The 22,525-nt window shown below is 36.8% G+C and overlaps 1 protein-coding gene across 14 annotated transcripts in view; it reads right to left on the bottom strand.

The window, feature by feature from the left end:
• The window catches only part of GOLGA4 (golgin A4), a 118,569-nt gene that overhangs the window by 7,747 nt on the left and 88,297 nt on the right, over positions 1-22,525 (bottom strand). For 10 of the 14 annotated variants that reach the window (XM_008984010.5, XM_008984011.5, XM_008984012.5 and 7 more), the window contains 6 exons: positions 21,620-21,733; positions 19,777-19,797; positions 19,216-19,284; positions 17,039-17,114; positions 12,315-12,418; positions 4,147-4,233 (listed from right to left, as the gene is read on the bottom strand). In XM_008984010.5, coding sequence (XP_008982258.3) covers positions 4,147-4,233; positions 12,315-12,418; positions 17,039-17,114; positions 19,216-19,284; positions 19,777-19,797; positions 21,620-21,733 — 471 coding nt within the window. The remainder of the gene's footprint in view (positions 1-4,146; positions 4,234-12,314; positions 12,419-17,038; positions 17,115-19,215; positions 19,285-19,776; positions 19,798-21,619; positions 21,734-22,525) is intronic. The other 4 variants (XM_078354578.1, XM_078354579.1, XM_078354581.1 and 1 more) reach the window with 1 other exon arrangement.

The raw sequence follows: 22,525 nt of genomic DNA, 5'->3' as shown, positions 1-22,525 counted from the left end.
CCACTTGAAACAAATCTAAAACAAAATTTTATACTATACAGGGAAAGAATCCTTAGAGATAGTATAATCCAACAATCTCGTTTTACCAATGAGGGTCAAAAATACAAAAATGGTTTGCTCTAAATCATACAGCAATCAAGCTGTTGAGATCTAGGCTGTCACCCCAGCAATACTGCATGTGGCTGGCACTCTAAGGTACTGAACCTGGAGATGGGGGCATTTTGTGGGCTGGTGTCATCGTGTGACTTGCTTCTCCTACTAAGGTCTTTAATGGTTTTTCTTATATACGTTAATGACTAGTTTACCTTTCCAGTCTCTTTTTCCAGAAAAAAAACTAGTTCTACACATTGCTATAAGGGGGCTAAATAATCATCACCACCACCTGTACATCATAACTCAGCACAGGCAACTGTACTCTGGTTCTCCGACATCCTAACAAGATTAAGTTAATATTGTGAAGAAAAGAAGCTCCAAGAATTGCCTGAGTCTCCATAGCAAGTCAACAAAGGACTAAGATTCCTTCTCTATACACCAAGACCCTCAAATAAACCAGACTATAATTATGCTCTATAATTAAACCTTACTCAACAGACAGTGATTTCTCATCTATAAAATCTACTCTTGAGATTAGGTTAAACTCTGGAAACAATAATAACTTGTATCCTGTAATGAGGTTTTTAAAATGAAGAGTGTAAAACTCACTGAAGAGAGGGAAGTATAGTGCAGACAAGATATATTGAAAAGTACCTCACCAGCAGTCATGGACAGCTTTTGATCAGTGCCACAAAGTAAACATATAATCATGGTCTTAAAACAAAGTTTTTAGAATGTATTCCCCTGATAATACCCAACAAAGAATGCAAAAGTAACATGGGCTCCACACTGTCAACAGAAAGTGCAACCACACTCCTACAAACATCCCCAATATTAACCTGACAGAGGAGGCAGCTCGGCAACATGTTTGAGGTTTGTTTTGGTTTTCTTATACCAACTTTTCAGCCCTTAGGCAAAAATAACAAAACACTTAGGGTTGCTGGTTTTTAACAGAAGCGAAACCATAGCTGCACATTTATAAAAACTTATAGAAAAGATCCATTTGAAGCACACATTTAAAATTAATGTGATTATATCACTTAAAAATAATTATTAAGGAACTCCTAAAGTTGTGTTTTCTATACATTTCATCACGTGCACTTTCTACTGGAAAAAGAGAAATCATTGTTCATGTCTGTGTTTTGTTCTCATGAGCTACAGCTCAATGAACAGTGGTATGAAATTGGCTGACATGTCTTCAAAAGACTTGTTCAAAGACAGTGATTCTTATTGCTCGTTTAATGAATGATGGCAATCTCTGACAAAGGTAACTCTCGCTTCAACTTTCTACAAGTGAAACAATCATGAGTCACATTATCAAGTATCAAGAATCTCCTTAAACTGACAAAAGTTGACTCAAATTGATTAATTTATATCATGTCATATTTTGGGGCCTTCCTCATTTTAAGTTCATCATAAAATTCCACATTTCCTAAGCATCTTTTTTATTGTTTGAATAATATTACTTCAGCATATCTTTTTATTCATGTATGAATGGATGAACAGATATTACCCCTTCCTCCTAAAATTAAAAGTTCCACAAGGTCAACAACCAATATCTTCCATATCTTCTATTTTCCTATATTTCCCCAACAATTAGAAGAGTCGATGACTGTTGACTGAACTTATTCATGAAGCAAAAGATAATGAAGGATAAGACTTTGCTTAAAGGAGTAGTAGAAAAGTAGAACATTCTTTCCGGGCAGGTCAGCCTCTGGGATAAAGGAAGATTCTTTCAGGAAGGGTAAGTCAGCCACCACTTCGTCCCTCCCTAGAATGAATACTACTGTAGTCAAGAAGAAAGTCTGTTTTTCAAAGACTTTTTTTTTAAGTTAAACTTAACAAAAAAATCTTTTTGTCTGCTTTAAAAGAGTTTTATTGATTCACTATATACATTTACCAATTCGATTTTTCATCAAAGCAAATCAACCAAAGACTGCATGTGTATATGGAAGGAAGGGGAATGTTTCCTACCACGTTTGCTAAAGCAGTGACTTAGGATAAGTCTACACTATACACCAAATTCTGAGAAAACGCAGGAAAAGTACAGTGTGCCATACTCCAGCATCAGCATGATAAAGTGGCTAGGGGAGAAGGAATAAAGGTAACCAAACAAAAGCCCTTTTATATCATTTAAAATTCTTTTCTTACATTGGACCATAATGACAAAATTATGTCAATAGGCTCAAACTGCCTTAGAAGTTTTTATCTTCACAAAGAGTAATTTTACTCAGTAAAGGAAAAATTTCTACTCTGAATAAGGTACATACTTGTAGAATTCTATGTTCATTATAATTTAAAACAACATTCTCTCTATTGATGAATGATATACATTATAGTGACATATCTCTTTATCAAAAATATTTATAACCAGAAATAACTAGAGCAATTCTTTTCAGGCTAATAAATACCAGGGAGTGGTGGTGGAGGGATTTTTACAAAAAACAATTAAATGATAACCAAAATAGTAGCAATTGCCTCAGAAAATAGGCAATAAGTATGTAATACAATACAATATACAATGAAGCATTGGGACAAAGGTCAGGGAATGCTAGGTTAAACACAGAGGAGGCCAAAAAGTGGTCAGAATGTGCCTGAGACACTGGGACCCCTTCAGGGCTGACCTTGTGCAGAGGGTCAAAGGAACTTCATAAAAGAGGCAACTGCAAGAGGCATTATTTAGCCAGGAAGGGAAAACCCCTGCATCTAGGAGATCCACAGATTTCTGGTTGAGTTCTATGAGTTAGAACCGGAACAAACCAGAACAAATAGGTGATCATGTAGAGAAGGAGATTTGGGCTCATGAGAATCAAGAACTTTTCTAAGAAAACAATCTAGGACACGATGAGATGCTTTGGGACTTACTGACTTAGGGCTCTTTATTGGAGATGCTCAGACACACGCTAACCCACCATGAAGGAAAAGATGTTGGCTTGCTTTAGTGAGGAGGGAGAGAAGAAAAGCAGCACTGGAATCATGAAATAGGTAAAGAGATTGGGAGGAGGAGGGTATTCATGGAGGGTTCCGAGGGCTATCAAGACAAGGAAAGGAAACAGAGACTTGAAGGCAGGACCCAAACTTTTCAAGTTTCATACTCTGCCTAATGTGGATCTTATTAAATTACCAGCCCAGGGGAAAAATAAGTTTAGCATGGAGAATTCTGCATAATTTACAAAGTGTGTGTATCCTTCATTTTTCAATTATACTTGGCTTCACACCATGTTTTTAAAAATAATTCAGGCCCGGTGTGGGGGCTCACGCCTGTAATCCCAGCACTTTGGGAAGCTGAAGCAGGTAGATCAAAAGGTCAGGAGATCGAGACCATTCTGGCCAAAATGGTGAAACCCTGTCTCTACTAAAAATACAAAAAATGAGCTGGGCATGGTGGTGTGTGCCTGTAGTCCCAGCTACTCAGGAGGCTAAGGCAGGAGAATTGCTTGAACCCAGGAGGCAGAGGTTGCAGTGAGCCGAGATGACGCCATTGCACTCCAGCCTGACAACAAAGCGAGACTCCATCTCAAAAAATAAATAAATAAATGAAAATAAAAATGAATAAAAATCTTAAAAATAAAAATAATTCAGCAGTTTATCTGATTTCCCCTGTAAGACGTCAAAAGCTCAAGAATGCTTAAATCCTTTGACCCAGAATTAATATATTTGGAAATCAACTGGAATGCAATAAAGAGCTGTAATATATAAAACATCTAACATCATGATATAATTTGCTTTTTAAAAGTTATTACTAGATATATGAGAACAAATATCTTTTCTATCCCTTCCATAAACAGCTCAAGTTCTGGAAATCCCATATAGTATATATGGGTGTCGACCTCTTAGATGCTATTAAATTAGACTGCTCCTTCCCTTGAGGGCATCCATTTTCATTTACCCTTGGTTAAATTTCAATGAAGAGTGTAAATTCACTCTCATTTTTCAGGCTGTGAAAGATTTGAAATCTTAAAATGTCTTTTACTAACTCAAAAGTCCTTATAAATGAGACAGAATATGAACAGATGGGATATGATCTATCTAGAGCCTACTTCTAGAACTTACCATTAGCCGAGCATCTTCTCTTTCCAAAATTTTCTGAGTCTGATCATCAGGGAACTTCAGTACAGTGGTTATAACTTTTGCCATGGTCTACAAGAAAAACAAGAGATGATCACTAACAGACAGGGAAGCACATAAAGTCTCAACCCATTCTGACATGTTCTGCTGGTGAGATTCTTTAGCGCTCTCAATGAAAGCCACGAGCAAAGAAGTATGATGTGAAGATATCAGTCAAGGAAGTAACACCCAATACTAGAATTTCAATTTAAAAGGACTCCTTACAATGTCTAGGTTTATATTATTTTAATGAGATACATTTACAATAGCATGAAGCTATATAAAATTCCAATGCTCTTGGCCCCTTTATTAAAATAACTTTACTACACATTCATTTTAAAAGGCTTATTTGCAGAAATCTATCTATAAGCAAGTGATGTATTGCCAAAACATAAGCTCTAAATAATCAGATTTTAAATACCCCCCACGTTCAGCTTTAACTAAATCACATCATATATCTCATAAACACGGCTACTACATGAACATGAACATGCTCGGTAGGTATTTTTCAAGACATGCAGCACATCAACCTAAAAGAAATACAAATTACATTTTAAATAAACACAAGATGCTTTATTTGGTAGAAAACATGATGAATCAAAACATTACACATGGTGGCTTGCAAAACAAGATCATAAATTGTGCAGATCTAAATAAATATACCGTAAGTCAGACTGTCACCCATAAGCTCCTGGAAAATTCTCCTCAAAGGTTGAAACTCCCTATTTTGTATCAAGATGAGATGTTTTGAGGGAGACAGAGAGGAAAGAACATACCACTTATGAAATAAGTAGGATAACAACTTCAGTGCTTACATACAAAATCAGGTGGCAGTACTCTCCTTAAGATTCCTACAGTAGATGGGAGGGTAGCCCAGAAAACTGGCTCTAACACTCCTTGTTCATAGTTACATAGACTTTGGGTATGGGGGAAGGGAAAAGGGTGGTAGTGATGTGGGAAGGTCATTATTGAAAAGATAATATAGTTAACCAAAACTTTTGGAGACTCATGTCATTAGGAAAAAAAGGATCATAATTATTTCCAGGAAGGAAAGGAACTAATTTTTTAAAGCTCCTATTATATACAAGTCTGTAGGCCAGACACTTGACATATTTCTAATAACTTATTTCTACTAACAGATCAACTTATACTGTTCTTCATTCACAAATTCCACATATGGCAAGATTTTAGTTTCAGACCTATTCTTCCTTTTCTCTTTTATCATCTGCCATTTTGGTAATTAAAACTTATCAGTACAGTCAGTTGTGGTGGTTTAAACCTGTAATCTCAACACTTTGGGAGGCTGAAGTGGGAGGATCACTTGAGGCCTAAAGTTTGAGACTAGTCTGGGAAACACAGTGAGACCCCATCTCTACAAAAAATTTTAAATATTAGCCAGGTGTTATGGCTCATGTCTGTATTACTAGCTACATGGGAGAGATGGGAGAACTGCGTGAGCCCAGGAATTTGAGGTCACAGTGAACTATGATTGCACCACTGCATGCCAGCCCAGGTGACAGAGTGAGACCCTGTCTTAAAAAGTACAAAACAACAACAAATATCTATATATTTAAGACAACTCAGTACTTGGAAAATTCCAAAGGCATTTTACAAAAACCCTCATCACTTCAACTGTATTGCTTAGACAGAACAAAACCTCATGTGTTAAACTGAAACCTAGAAACCAAGCACAAGCATACCTCGTTACACTGTGCTTCGCGTTATTGGGCTTCATAGAAACTGTTTTTTGCTTTTCATTTTTTTTTTTACAAATTGAAGGTGTGTGGGAATCTTCTGTCAAGCAAATCTATTGATGCCATATTTCTAGCATGTGATCATTTTATATCTCTGTCACATGTTGATAACATTTGCAGTATTTCCAACCTTGTTATTATTATAGTATCTGTTACTGCGCTCTGTGATCTTTGACATTATAATGATCACTGTGTTGGGGCACCACACACCATGCCCATGTAAGACAGCAGACTTAATCCAAAAATATTGTTTGTGTTCTTAATGTTCCACTGACCAGCTGAGTCCCCATCGCTTTCCCTTTCTTAGGGCTTCTCTATTCCTTGAGTCACAATAATATTGAAATTAGCCAATTAATAACCCTACAGTGGTCTGTAAGTATTCAAGTAATAGGAAGAGTTGCATGCCTCTCGCTCTGAATCAAAAGCTAGAAATGATTAAGCTTAGTGAGAAAGGCATTTTGACAGCCCAGAGAGCCTGAAAGCTAGGCCTTGTATGCCAGTTAGCCAAGTCGTAAATGCAAAAGAAAAGTTCTTGAAGGAAATTAAAAGTGCTACTCCAGTGAACACACAAATCAGAATGAAATAGCCTGATTTCATGTAGTGGTCTGGACAGAAGTTTGGAGAAGGTTTTAGTGGTCTAAAGAACAAACCAGCCGTAACATTCTCTCAGCCAAACTCTAATCCAGAGCAAGGCCTTAACTCCCTTCAATTCTATGAAGGCTGAGGGAAGTGAGAAAGTGGTAGAAGAAAAGTTTACAGCTAAAAATGACTGGTTCCTGAGATTTAAGGACAGAAGACATCTCCATACCATAAAATAGCTAGGTAAAGCAGTGATATGGTTTGGCTGTCCCCACCCAAATCTCATCTTGAACTGTAGTTCCCATAATCCCCAAGTTATGGGAAGAACCCAGTGGGAGGTAACTGAATCATGGGCACAGTTACCCCCATGCTCCTGTTCTTGTGATAGTGAGTGAATTCTCACAAGATCTGATGATTTTATAAGGGGCTTTTCTCCCCTTTGCTCAGCACTTCTTTCTGCTGTCCTATGAAGGAGGATATGTTTACATTCCCTTTCACCATGACTGTAAGTTTCATGAGGCCTTCCCCAGCTCTGCAGAAGTGTGAGTCAATTAAACCTCTTAGCTTTATAAATTACCCATTCTCAAGTATGTCTTTATTAGTAGCATGAGAACGGACTAAATAAGCAGTAAGTGCTGACGGAGAAGGTACAGCAAATTATCCAGAAGATCTAGCTAAGATAACTGATGAAGATGGCTACACTAAACAACAGATTTTCAGTGTAGATGAAACAGCCTTCTATTTGAAGAAAATGCCATCTAAAATTTTCACAGCTAGAGGGGAGAAGTTCAAAAGCTTCCAAACTATAATACATATGCTAGCTCTCTCATTAGGGGCTAGTGCAGCCTGTGATTTTCAGTTGAAGGCAATCCTCATTTACCATTCCAAAAATCCCAGGGCCCTTCAGAATTATGCTAACTCTACTCCACCTGTGCTCTAGAAATGAAATAAGGCCTACATGACAGCACACCTGTTTACAGCATGGTTTACTATTTGAAACCCACTGTTGAGAACTACTACTTAGAAAAAAATTATCCTTTCAATTATTACTGCTCATTGACAATGTACCTGGTCACCCAGAAGTTCTGATAGAGATGTGCAAGATTAAATTGTTTCATGCCTGCTAACACAACACCCATTTTGCAGTTCATGGATCAAGAAGTAATTCTGACTTTCAAGTTTTCTTATTTAAGGAATATATTTCATAAGACTATAGTAGTTTATAGTATAATGGTTTCTCTGATGACTGTGGGCAAGGTGAAGAACTTCTGGAAAGGATTTGTTGTTCTACGTGCCATTAAGAACATTCATGATTCATGAGAAGAAATCAAAATGTCAACAGAAGTTTGGAAGAAGATTCCAACTTTCATGGATGACTTGGAGGGATTCAAGACTTTAGTGGAAAAAGTAGCTGCAGATACAGTGGAGATAGCAAGAGAATTAGAATTAGAAGTGGAGTCTGAAAACATGACTGAATTGCTGCAATCTTATAACAAAACTCTAATGGATGAGGAGTTGCTTCTTACGAATGAACAAAGAAGTGGCTTCTTGAGATGGAATCTACTCCTGGTGAAGACGCTGTGAACACTGTTGAAATGACATCAAAGGATTTAGAATACTAAATAAACTTAGTTGATAAAGCCACAGCAGAGTTTGAGGAGACTAACTGCAATTTCGAAAAAACTTCTATGGTGGGTAAAATGTTACCAAACATGCTCATGAAAGGAAGTGTCGGGCTGGGCGCAGTGGCTCATGCCTGTAATCTCAGCATTTTGGGAGCCCCGCAGGCAGATCGCAAGGTCAGGAGTTTGTGACCAGTCTGACCAACATGGAGAGACCCCGTCTCTACTAAAAATACAAAATTAGCTGGGTGTGGTGGTGGGTGCCTGTAACCCCAGCTACTCGGAGGCTGAGGCAAAAGAATCACTTGAGCTCAGGAGGCAGAGGTTGCGGTGAGCCAAGATTGCCATTGCACTCCAGCCTGGGAAACAAGAACGAAACTGAGTCTCAAAAAAAAAAAAAGAATGAAAGAAAGAAAGGAAGTGTCAATTGATGTGGCAAATGTCATTGTCTGAGGAAAATGCCACAGACACCCCAACCTTCAAGCAACCACCACTCTGATCAGTCAAGAGCCATCAACATCGAGGTAACATCCTCTGCTAGCAAAAATACTACAACCTGCTGAAGGCTCAGATGTATGTCAGCATTTTTTAGCAATAAAGTATTTTTAAATTAAGGTATATACTTTTTTGAGACAAAATGCCTATTCAACACTTAAGAGGCTACAGTATAGTAAAAATGTAACTTTATATTCACTGGGAAACCAAAATAATTTGTGTGATTTGCTTTATTGTGATATTCCTTTTATTGCAGTGGTCTAGAACTAAACCCACAATACCTCCGAGCTATGCCTGTAACTATGTGGCATGAAATGGCAAGAGAAATACGAAGTAGTAACCATTTCAGTATTTTCCTTTTAACAGCACCCTGAAGCAGTTTCTGGTATAGTATCTGCAAAGGTTTCTTTCAGAAGTACCAAAAAATCTAAAATTCAAGGATTCACAATTATAGGAAGCATTTATCTAATATCAACACCATATAAGGCTCCAAGTACCAAAAAGTTCATTTATATTTACGATGAAACAACATATACGTGCATGCAAAAGCATGTTTGGAAAAAAAAAAAGCTGTGGCTAGGTGTCTCTTCATATTTCTAGACAACATTAAATGGTAAACCCACCTCTAAATTCATCAGCGATCCAGAATCTGCAGCTCCTTACCCAGTAAAGACTTAAAGCTCGTCCCTGGCTTGCCAGAAAACACTTTAGTGAAGAAGCCCAGGCTCTTTGCCGCACCTTGGAAAAGATATCAGACTGTCTACCCTACATATAATATCCTCAGGCCCTGGGAAGTAAGGAAAAGTGCAAATGAGCCACCTGATTTAGAAGTGACCTCTCCTGCCAGGTAATCCTTAGGTGGGGGCATCTTCAATAGAGCTTAGGATGAAAAACACTTCATGTTGAAAAGGAGAACAGGCTGAATTTCAGGTTCAATATTAGCATGGAGGATCAAAACCCAAGAAAAAATACATGGATGGAAGGAAGGAAGGAAGGGAACTTACTTAACTCCATACTACAAGAAAGTATGTACTATATACAGTCTTCTTTTACAAGTCATCTGCCTCATAAAACAAAGAACACTGTGTATAAAAGCAGATAAAGAAACACAGGTGAGAAGACGCATGAAGCCCGCTAGACAAGAAGCAACTGCAGATGGTAATCAAATCACAAAGGGCACAACATACTCTGACTTATTCTAAAACCACAAACTGGTCTCCATTTCAGTTTTTTTGCTAACCTATAGAAGTTGAACAAACCCACAAAAGATGTGACTAAAAACAGCTCTGATGTTGTCAATCCCTACTTAAAACTTTTCAGGGATACCCTTTCCCAATACCTACAGGTAAAACTCTGAAACCATTCAAGGCCCTGTGTACTCTGTGCAATCTTAAGTGAAATCACCACCCCTTCATAAATCCAGTGTTTTAGTTGGATCAGGCTACTTGTGATTTCAAAAACTCATGCTCGATTTCCTGTCTGGAACCTTCTGTCTGGGCTACCCCCGCCACCATCTGGGCTCATCTATCAAAATCTAACATACCCCCTTAAATCCCAGAATACACACCACCTTCTCCATGATGTTCTACTTGATCTTCCCACAGGTAAATATGAGGGCTCTGTTTCTCTCTTACAGCACCGACTACACACAGCATCGTATTATGGTTAAGTGAGAACAGTTCCCTTCCTTACTGCATGGTGAACGCCTTAAAGTTAGAGGTGGTATCAAATTTCATCTTGCTATCCACCATGGTGATAAAGAGCCATGCTCAGTAAATGTGCAGCAACTTAAAACTGAGTACCTGGTACCAATTTCCCATTTACCTGTAAAATGTCATGGCAGAATGATAGAATACTATTCATTTTTAGAGCCAGAAAAGGAGAATCAATGCTGAGGATAAAGAGGAGAGAGAGCACTACTGCTTAACACAGATTCCCAGCCAGCTTATTAGATGGGTTACTTGTGCCATGGACGTCCCTTTCAGCTACTTCCCAGGTCACACTCTAAGATTAACTGCAGAACCCTGAAGCACAAGCTCACACTTGGCTGCACTGGTACTGCCCCATAGGCCTCTTATGCTTATGCTTATGTTTATGCTTATGCTAGGTCTTTCTTCAGGGTAGTTAAGCTCTGTAGCTATCTCATCTCAGAGACATTCATAACCTTTGGAAGAAACTGGTCGAGGCAGTCTGTCTCTTCATTCGCAGATCAGGAGAAAGCTAAACAAATTATTTAGCAACAACCCTTGTATCACAGCGTTAGATTCACTCATGAACCAAGGTAGCTAAAGCTCTGAGAAGCTTTTTGTTTTTTCAAGATATGCCTCTCCTCCCACCCCCAATACAATAACAAGGTGACTTTATCTATCCCACCTCAAATACCCTCCACAGCGATATAATATACCCTGTATTTGAGGTAAGATAGATTATGTCCCATAAGGACATAATAAGAGAAAACTGTATTTCATTAGTTTTGTTTTTAAAAGATAAGGAGAAAATTAGTTTTAACTATCCTTGAACTTTTTGAAAAATGGCATTGAGAAAAAAAAGACACTGAATTGGTGTAATTTAGTATCTCCCTTCTGTGATACATGTTCACAAGATTAGGTATTACTTTAATCTGAAGACTAGTTGATATAACGAAATGTGATTTCTAAAGGTATTAAGGATTCAAATGACTTCTAACCCATTCCTGGTATTTAGCTGAATCTCCAATTTATACATTTATAATATTCTTTTAAGATATTTCCTTTTAAAAATTACTTTAAAATATTTACTTTTTAGGTTTTAAATATATTTGCCAAATCAGTGCTTGAACCTGCTTAGCATCCTATGACTCAGCAACTCTCACACACCCATACTTTAAAACACTGATTGCTTCAGAGCACAGAAAGTTCATTATCTCATTCTCAGCCAAGGCACACAGACAATTAAAATTCCATTAAGGTAAAAAATGTTAAAAAACAAAACTGCTTTAAATGAAAAATTTTGTTTGAGGAAAGGCTCATGAATTTCTCTAAAAGCATTTAATTCAATTCAATATATATTTACCAAATGTCCAAAAAGACTCTTTTAAAAACACTGCAAGGGTACAAATAAGAGTAAGATAAGACTCTACATTTAAGAACCCTGCAATAAACGCAACATTCTAGAAAACAAATTAGCCAAGCATTATTAGTTACATGGGGTAATTTTTAAATGATCAATATTCCACACGTGCAGAATTGATTTTCTGACAGAAACTAAAGTACGACGTTTCTAAATCTCTCTAGGCAGCCATTCTTAATATGACTATTTCCAGTATTACCCATTATATCCTAAAGTCTCCTGGAAAATGAAATCTAGTTTTCTAACTTAAATATATGAAGAAAAATAGCCACATGGTTCACAAATTACTCTTATGTTAATGAAATTGTAATGTTAATGTTCAGTGTTACCAACAGTATTTTAAAAATTAATATTTTATAAATGTAACAAATATAAGCAAGATCCACCAATTCACTTTTGTAAACTAAGAGCAATAAAATAATTATCTATTGCCTACTATTAGCATGTCTGATTTGCTAATAGTAAACATATGGCATTCATATGTGTATTAAAAGTGGACACAACATATTTATTTTAAAATTAAACCACACACCAAATCACGAGACATGACTTATACCTTAGTCTCACGACCCATCATATACTCAAAAAGCACTTTTCGCAAATACTCAAACTCGGTAGGTTCTCCAAAGAGTGATACATCAGTATGATACAAATTTCCACCTGTCAAATAAAAAACAGATCAAATTGTAAGGACAAAACCAGGTAAACTACTTACTACTGATAAAAATTGATTTAAAAAACAACCAGTGGAACAGAGAGAGGCATTACTTTTATATGGTATCATACTGTATTGTACACATACATGCACAGTAAACACTCCAATTACTATTTTATGCTTGGAACAGAAAATAAGAATTACTATAACAATTTTATTTCTCACATCTTTTTCTCTTCCTCCTCTTTCTTCTAGCCTTTTATTGTAATTGTACATTACTTTGGGTTTAGAATTTAAATAACCATTTGTGTTCAGTGAAAACAAAACTGTGTTATGTGTCAGTTACACATACTTAACGACCAAATCTTAAAAGTCAGATAATACAAAGCACTGGTGAGGATGTGAAACAATGGAGACTCCTGTGTACTACCACGAGAGGAAACTGAGAGCGAGCACTATATATGACAATTTGGCATTGCTTTTAAAACTCTGTATCATAGAAAACAAGCATATTACATGACACAGAAATTCAATTATTAGCAATATCACCTAGAGAAACGCTTCACATGTACAGTAGGAGTCAATGTTTATTTACACTGTTTATAAAACAAAACTGCAACAACTCAAATATCCACCAACAGAATATGCTGTGACATAAAGGTATAATGTATTATTATTAAAGTCAGCATGGAAAATGGTCAAATTAGAGCTTCACACATCAGAATGAATCTCAAATGACAATACTGGATTAAAAAAAATAAAGTTACATAGGACACACAGAGTATGACATCATTTCCACATAGCCCAAAACACATAAAACATTAAAACCGATTTTTTTAAAGGAACTAGTTACGTTGTAATATAATAACAGCAGTTACTGTTGGGAAACAAGAGAGATATAAGAACTACAGAGCAGCACAAGAAGCCTGAAAAGAAATGGCTTTAACTTGAAGACTAGTTGTTCTGGATGGTGGATTCTGAAGTGTTAAATAGCCTCCATACATTAAATTTACGTTACATGTACCGTAGGTTTGAAATACTTTTTAAGTGTATACTTCTAGAAGACTCCACTCACTCAAATTGTACTTTGCAATAACAGAGTTCTAAGAACTAAATGATAGTAATTATTTCCTCTTTGTAATATATCCTTATATAATCATACTTAAGTGTTTTATTCCTCTACATCTATACAGAATGCCGAACTTTTCAGAAAATAAGTAATTTTATTAAACATGCAGGTTACTTTCTTTTTGAGTTGGAGTCTTGCTCTGCTGCCCAGGCTGGAGTGCAGTGGCGTGATCTCGGCTCACTGCAACCTCTGCCTCTCTGGTTCAAGCAATTCTCCTACCTCAGCCTCCCAAGTAGCTCAGATTACAGGCACGCACAACCACACCTGGCTAATTTTTCTGTTTTTAGTAGAGACAGGGGGGTTTCACCATGTTGGTCAGGCTCAAACTCCTGACCTTGTGATCCACCTGCCTCAGCCTCCCAAAGTGCTGGAACTGCGCCCAGCCAGATTACTTTTTTTATAGCTATTTTCCGGGAGAGGGAATTAATATTACTTTTCAATACTTGTGTCTCTTCTTGACTTCTCCCAAACAGTGGTACAAAAGACTTTTTAGTTTTTATTTCTGGTTTTAAGCAATTATGAGTGGAAACTAGTTACTGTTCATATAAAGAGGCTTTCTAAATTGTCTACTCATTGCCTCTAATGGGCCTTTCCAAATAACTTCATCTAGGTACCACTCAGTACTTTAAAATCCACACTTTATCTGGGCCAAACTCCAAAATATAACTGAAAAATCGACTTGACATTTAACACAATTTTATCTGTGTTACAGATAATTTTATAACATCAGCTTGCTTGGATTTTCCTCAAAAAATGCATGATGACTTTAAAATATGCATTTAGTTCGAAAATAAATATTACATTTACAATCACATCTAAGAATAAATGTAATAAAAGAGGTACAAAATTACTACTGCGAACAATAAACATTATTATTATTTTGAGTCAGGGTCTCACTGTCACCCAGGATAGAGTGCAGAGGTATAATCACAGCTCCCTGCAGCCTCAACCTCTTGGACTCAAGTGATCCTCCCACCTCACCCTCCCAAGTAGCTGGGACTACAGGCACCTGCCACCAAGCCTAGCTAACTTTTCTTCTAGAGACAGGGTCCCACTACGTTCTCCAGCTTAGTCTCGAACTCCTGGGCTCAAGAGATCCTCCCACCTCAGCCTCCCAAAGTGCTGGGATTATTGGCATAAATCACTGTGCCCAGCAAAGTGAACTGATATTAAAGACATATGTAATTATTGAACTGATATTAAACACATATGTAAATGTTGAGGTATATTGTGATTATGGGTTGGAGAATTAATACCATATAAACGCCAATTCTCTAAGAATAGTTAAGCAATTCTTAAGGAAAAAGTGGGAGGGTTTCCCCAGCCAGAGGTCAAGACTTATTATAAGGTGACAATTACTAAGATAGTGAAGGTTGGGCATGGTGGCTCGCTCCTGTAATCTCAGCACTTTGGGAGGCCAAGGCAGGAGGATCACTTAAGGCCAGGAGTTCAAGACCAGACTGGGTAACGTAGAGAGACCTCATGGCTACCAAAAAAAAAAAAAACAAAACAAACAAACAAATAAAAAGACAGGGCTGTATTAGAGCAGGCATAGACAAATTGATCAACAAAACACACCAGAAGTACCAGAAACAGATCTTCAAAAATACAGACTAACTGGCCAGGAACAGTGGCTCATGCCTGTAGTCCCAGCATTTTGGGAGGCCAAGGCAGGTCTGGGATCACATGAGGTCAAGAGTTCGAGAACAGCCTGGCCAACATGGGGAAACCCCATCTCTCCTAGCAATACAAAACTTAGCCGGGTGTGGTGGTGTGTGCCTGTAATCCCAGCTACTTGGGATGCTGAGACACAAGAATTGCTTGAACCCCAGAGACAGAGGTCACAGTGAGCCAAAGCTGGGCCACTGCACTCCAGCACAGGCAACAGGGTAAGAATCTGACTGAAAAGAAAAAAAGAAAGAAAAATTACAGACTCACTGAAACTGGTAAACAGATAGAATTTATCCTGCTTTTCTTGTTTGAGTTGTACCTCAAGGTAACCATATAGATAATATGGAGAAGTTCCTATTTATAGAAGAATTCCAATAACATATGCACAAGAAATGGTAGAATTTGAATAACACCATTATGCAACCACTACTGAAGTAACAGATCTAGGAAGTTACCAACGGATGCTAAAATCTGATGAAAAGTGATGGCTCACACCTGGAACTACGTGGTAGATCTTAAAATCATAAACATGTCATGTATCTTTTGATGTAAGACAACAAGAATTATGCAACTTCCTTTATGAAGTATTATTGTCAAAGCAAATCTAAATCTAATCAATCAATCAATCTGAAATGTGATCAAGCCTCTAGTTCTACCTACCATTGCACAGAGGACCCTATGGAGATGGAATCCAAAAATTTAAGAATGTAGTCCATTCTGTATGACAAGTAAGTTGGTTTTCTCAACAAATAAATGATAAAAGCAAAGGTGGAGAAGGACCCAGAATTCAAAATAGACAAGTAATTTATCAGTCAAATGCTATGCATGAGCACTGTGGCTTCTGATCCAAATTAACTAACTGTTTACCACTGCCGAAAGAAAACATTTATGAGGCCAGGTGTGGTGGCTCACACCTGTAACCCCAGGACTTCGGGAGGCTGAGGCGGGCAGATCTCCTGAGTTCAGGAGCTCGAAACAAGTCTGGCCAACATGGTGAAACCCCATGTCTCCCAAAAATTTAAAAATTAGCTGGGTATTCCAGCTACTTGGGAAGCTGAGGGAGAAGAATCCCTTGAACCCAGGAGGTGGAGGTTGCAGTGAGCTGCAGTCAGCTAAGATCAGAGTGCTGGGATTACCGGCGTGAGCCACCATGCCTGGCCAGGTTACTTTCTTTCCTTAAAACCAGCTGTTAAACATAACAAAGGTAAAATATATTCACTGTAAAAAAACAAACAGATTAACCACATGGAATACTATTCAGCCTCTCAAGAGAAGAAAATTCTGTCATTGGAACAACATGAATGAACCTGGAAGACATTATATTAAGTGAAATAAGCCAGATGCAGAAAGGCAAATACCACATAATCTCACTTATAAGTCAAGCAGAGTAAAATGGTGGTTATCAGGGACTGTGGGGGAGGGGCAGATGCTGTCCAAAGGATATAAAATTTCAGTTCAGTAAGGAAGAATAAGTTCAAGAGATCTATTGTACAATATGGTCACTACAATTCATGTATTATTTCCCCCAATTTATTGTATTCTTGAAAAGTGTCAATACAGTAGATTTTAAAGTGTTCTCATCACACACACACAAAGGTAATACGTCAGATAATGCACTGAAATTTAACCATTCGACAATGAATAGATAACTCAAAATTCATGTTGCACACAATAAATACATGCATCGTCAATTAAGAGAAAATAAAGTCATTAAAAATTTTAAAATGAGAAAATGATATAAATTAGCAGAAACAAAAATAAAAATCATGCACAAATCCACCAATAAAAGATAACGATGAAGAACATGACAAGAGATCATCCTTACCTTTGTAGGGTGTCCCCACAGTTGTTGCATATACATTCTTTTCATATTTCTTCAAACGGTCTTCTAAATTGTGAATCTAAAAATAACAAATAATCAGACCACAGCATAAGATTCACAGGGAAACTGTACGTAAGAGAAAGAAAGACTGGTGTCAAAGGAAAAGAAAGATTTACGATTTTTTAATGCTGAAGACAGAATATGGCAAAATAAAATTAAAACAAATTGTTTAGAGCAAGAATTGTCTCTGGATAAAAACCTAAAACTCATTATTTCTTAGCTATGATACCAAAAGAACAGGTAATAAAAGAAAAAATACATAAATGGCACTTTTCTAAAATTAGAAACTTTTGTATATCAACAGACGCTATCAAATAAATAAAAAGACAACCTAAAGAATGGGAGAAAATATTTGCAAATGAAGTATCTGATAAGGGACTTGTCTCAAGTACATATAAAGAGCATTTACAATTCAACCAGACAATCCAACTAAAAAATGGGCAAAGGACTCGAGTAGACATTGCTCCAAAGAAAACTTATAAATGGCCAACAAGCCATTTGAAAAATGAAATGAAAAGATGTTTGCCATGACTGGTCACTGGAGAAATGCAAATTAAAAGCACAACAAGGTATCACTTCATATTGATTAGGATGGCAATAATCAAAAAACTTGTTGGTGAGGATGTGGAGACACTTATACTTTGTTGATGGTAATGTAAAATGGTACAGCCACTGTAGAAAAGTTTGGCAGTTCCTCAAAAACTTAAACATAGAATGACTGTAGGATACAGTAATTCCACTCCTGTGTATGTACCCAAAAGAACTGGAAACAAGTGTTTAAACAAAAATCTAAACATCAATGTTTCTATAGCACTGTTCACTATAGGGACAAAAGAAGGAAACAACCCAAATGTCCATCAACTGATGAATGGATACACAAAATGCAGTATATTCAAACAATGGGATATAATTCAGTCATAAAAAGAAATTAAATATCGTTATCTTATAGAGATGGATGAAACTTGAAACATGCTAAGTTAAAAAAAAAAAAAAAAAGCCTGACATAAAAGGTCATGCACTGTATTATTACATTTATATGAAATACGCAGAATTGGCAAATCCATAGAGACAGAAAGCAGATGAGTGGTTGCTGGGTGTTATGGGGAGGAGGTGATGGGGAGTGACTGCTTAATGGGTATGGAGTTTCCTTTTGGGGTGATGAAATATTCTGAAACTGGGTAACAGTGATGGTTTCACAACACTGTAAATGAACTTAATGTCAATGAACTGTGTACTTTAAAATGGTAACTTTTAATGTGTACATTCCCACAATAAAAATAGCTGATCCAAAAATTGTTATGCTAATGCAGTTTTCGAGATTTGATGTTAAAAGAAGAATTGTAAAGCAGTAATCTTGAGAACAGATGGAAAAGCTGAATTAGTGGTGAAACAAAAAAATAAAGTAACATCGGGACTTAGGACCTATCTTTATGAAATGTTTAGAAATATTATGCAAAATTTCAAACATATTCCAAGAAAGTATAGTACAATCAGTTCCCGTATACCTATCACTCAGTTCTAACAATTACCAAGATTTTTGTCTGTATGAATTTTAAAAGAACTGGGAAAATCCCTGAAGATTTAGCCTTCAAACTTAGCCTGCTGATTTGAGCCACTATTCCTCCCAGAGTTTGGAAAAAGACTTTCCTAACGATCGTATACCACATATCCTGGTGTGTTTGTACTGTGCATCCTTAAAGGTGTACACACATGGTCCTATTTAAATTACGTTCATATACTGTCCATCAGTAATATCTGGGCAAATTAAATTAGGGCAATTTAACAACTTGGAAAAGTACCAAAGATACATGACTATTTTCTCTCTGATAAAAGAAAAAAATAACTTCTTTGTAGAACATAATTACTATAAATTATACAAATACAAATTGTTATCCAAAATGTTAAACACTAAAAATAATATGATACAAATGTTCTTGCTTAAATATATACGATCATGAATTTATATAAAGAAAACCTCTGGTATCTTTGGATGTGGAAATAAAATTTCCTGTGTGTAAGACTGAAAAATGTCTAAGTCAACTATTTAAAAATTAGCTGAGATCCAAGTACATACTAACATAACTTTAGCTCAAAATAAAAGGTACCAATTAGGCCTGTACCTGTTCTCGGAACTCTTGCTCTTTCAATTTCCAATCACTGATTAAAGTTGTCTTCTGTGCTAGCTGTGTCTGAAAGAACGAAAAGTCAGATCTGAAATGCACACAGGTTTCATTAGTGCCCACACATTTCTGTACCGCTTGGAAATTTTTCCTTGTTAAAAGTCTCTTTATGTTTTAACTTCTAACACTGAATACTTCTAAAATGCGTGACCTTCAGACAATTTCAAATAACTAGTCTTGGCTGGGTGTGGTGACTCATGCCTGTAATCCTAGCACTTTGAGAGGCCAAGGCAGGGGAATTGAGCTCAGGAGTTTGAGAACAGCCTGGCCAACATGGCAAAACCCCATCACTACTAAAAATACACACACACAAAAAAAATTGGCCAGGCATGGTGGCACATGCCTGTAGTCCCAGCTATTCGGGAGGCTGAGGCATGAGATTCACTTGAACCCAGAGACTGCAGTAAACCGAGATCACGCCACTGCACTCCAGCCTAGGCAACAGCCTGGGCAACAGAGCAAAACTCTGTCTTAAAAAAAAAAGGGAAGAATTAGTCTTACCTGTAGCTCCATAATTGTTTCCTGAAAAAATGAGTAAAGATAAATATGAGTCTATTCATTAACAGCTATAAGAAACAGTAAAACAAAGCAATATAAAAATATAAGGAAATAAGAAGTCAGGGTTAAGAGCTTAAGGGAGTGGTCAGACTTGAGGGAAGGCAACTTCAAATATTCGCTTCTAAACAAATGGTTTATTTTGTTATACAAAATATTATACTCTAAATATACAACATTTTTGCCTATGATTCTCAAACACAGGTAAACACAAAGAAGAGCTAAAGGTCACCCACCAAACTTCTAATAACGATTACCACTTGGGAAAGGGAGATGCCCACCAAGGAGGGTTTTATTCTCTATACTTCTGTATTAACTGACTCTTTTACAAGAGTATGTTCATGTGTTATTTTATAATTTTAAATAATTAAAGATACTGACATCTATTTAAAGCCTGTAGGCCCTTTAGGGAAAGTTCTAAAGCACGGTTTCTGGAAATCCACTCTGAACCATAATCATAAATCATGAATTCATAAAATTCAACACTGGTATGCAATTTAAGATCTCTAGAAGCACCAGAAGATGCTCCAGAAGGATAAAAAAAAAAATGTATGAAGAATAAAACAGAAAAAAAAAATATCTAGAGTAGAAAAACAAATTAGGGATATTTTCTTACCTTTCTTATGACACAAGGTAAAGGACTCAGAAGTCCTTCTTAATATTTCATAATGTTTCAATACTCTCTGGCATCCTGACACAAGTTAAAATGTCACCATATGCAATATTAATACTATGATACTAAGGAAAAGCTCATGTTACATACACAGTGAAATATATTTAAAAGAACTAACTTATTAAAGAGAAAGAGAAAATGATCCTCTCAGCTTGCTCAGTGCTTACAACTGACATATGCCGACCAAGTGGCACAGCATAGCAAAGCTCTTTATAGAGGCCCCTTCTCTGCATGGTGGGTAAGTCATCCATGTAATTGGTTGTCTAATAAGAATTGTAATCTGGTAACTGACATTTTGTAATGAATCTCCTCCAGGATAAAGTCATAGTGACTCCCCACTGTCCCATTACCCTCATGACTGTGCTATGAAAAGACCATCCTGGATGAGTGAGAACATTTTAGGCAGTAGAAAAGTATAGTGCCAGCCCTCTCCAACTATGGGTGTATGCTGCTGAGGTGCACAGGACAAGAAGCTACACAGCAAACATGGTCTACCTTTCATAGTGTCAATTTTACTTAGGACTGAGATTATTTAAAAAAAAAAAAAAAAGCTTAGATTTGCAGGCCACTTCTCTTTGAATTCACTCCAATTTTCCAAAATCATTGCATTGTATTTGCATCTGATCCATTCACCAAAAAGAAGCTAGAAATTGTTTTTCTTAATAGTATAAAACTAAAAACATCATTTTATGTGACAACTAAGGATATATTAGAATATAAAGTTAACATGAATTTTTAGCACAAAAATCCAAAAACCTAAAACTATCCCATTTATGATGACCATTTTTAGCTAGGCTCCAAGATTACAAGATTCACTTTCCTCTGCTATTCTTTCCCTGGAAAGATGGAGAAGCACTGGTATGACAAAATGCCTAGGCTTTGAAGTCTCATAGATTTGGTTTAAATTCTCACCACAACATTCATTGTGTGAGCTTGAACATTTTATTTAATCTCTTTGAACATCAGTTTATGTGTCTATTAAACGGAGGTAAAAATCTCAAAGGGTTTTTGTTAGAATTAAATGAATGAATATGTATGTATGTTAGTAGGCTAGTCAAATCACAGAAATAGCATTGTTTTCAAGTAACACATGCAGCAAACTCAAACTCCTCTCACATTATCATTGCCAGGGTTCTCCTCCTGCTCTAGCTTTTGCTGATATTTCTTCTGCAGCTCCTCAAGTTGAGTCTCCAGGTCCATTACTTTGGCAGTCATTTCTTCTTCACGAGCCTTTAGGATTTAAAAAAAAAAGCATTAGTAAACAAACATATCAAAAAAGCACTCTGGAAAGTCAACACGGTGTAGAGAAAACTACCTCTGTAGGGAATTAAACATTTAAGTTTTCAAAAACACTACTGCTTTTATTTATTTTTATTTTTTTTAAGACGGAGTCTTGCTCTGTCGCCAGGCTGGCCTGCAGTGGTGCAATCTCAGCTGACTGCAACCTCTGCCTCCTGGATTCAAGCGATTCTTCCACCTCAGCCTCCCGAGTAGCTGGGACCACAGGCACATGCCACCACACCCAGCTAATTTTTGTATTTTTAGTAGAGATGGGGTTTCACCATGTTGGCCAGGATGGTCTCAATCTCTTGACCTTGTGATCCGCCCACCTTGGTCTCTCAAAGTGCTGGGATTATAGGCGTGAGCCACCACGACCCGCCTGTTTTTATTTTAATTAATTATTACTTGAAACTCCAAACCCTTTCCAATGCTCGTTATTCCTAGGATATCATTTTTTTCACCGTCACTCCCTCTCTCCTCATCAAAATGCTCATCAAGCTGTTTATTTCCCCTTAAACTAGGGTTCCCAGGTTTAAACAATTAGGTATTTAACAGAATTGTGACAGAACTACAGTATATATCCTGTGTTTTAAGACTTCAGCCTTTTCTATATTGGAACTTGATTTCTATAAAACATTCATTAAAATACAGTAGTAGGTAATTGCATACACAGCACTACCCAACCAGGTGGCAATTTACTGATCACCAGAAGTTATGGGATTTTTGGTTTCTCACCCTCTT

Source organism: Callithrix jacchus, chromosome 17 (assembly GCF_049354715.1).
Source record: "Callithrix jacchus isolate 240 chromosome 17, calJac240_pri, whole genome shotgun sequence".
NCBI lineage: Eukaryota > Metazoa > Chordata > Mammalia > Primates > Cebidae > Callithrix > Callithrix jacchus.
The sequence above is the reverse complement of the archived record's forward strand: the minus strand, read 5'-3'. Positions and strand labels throughout refer to the sequence as shown.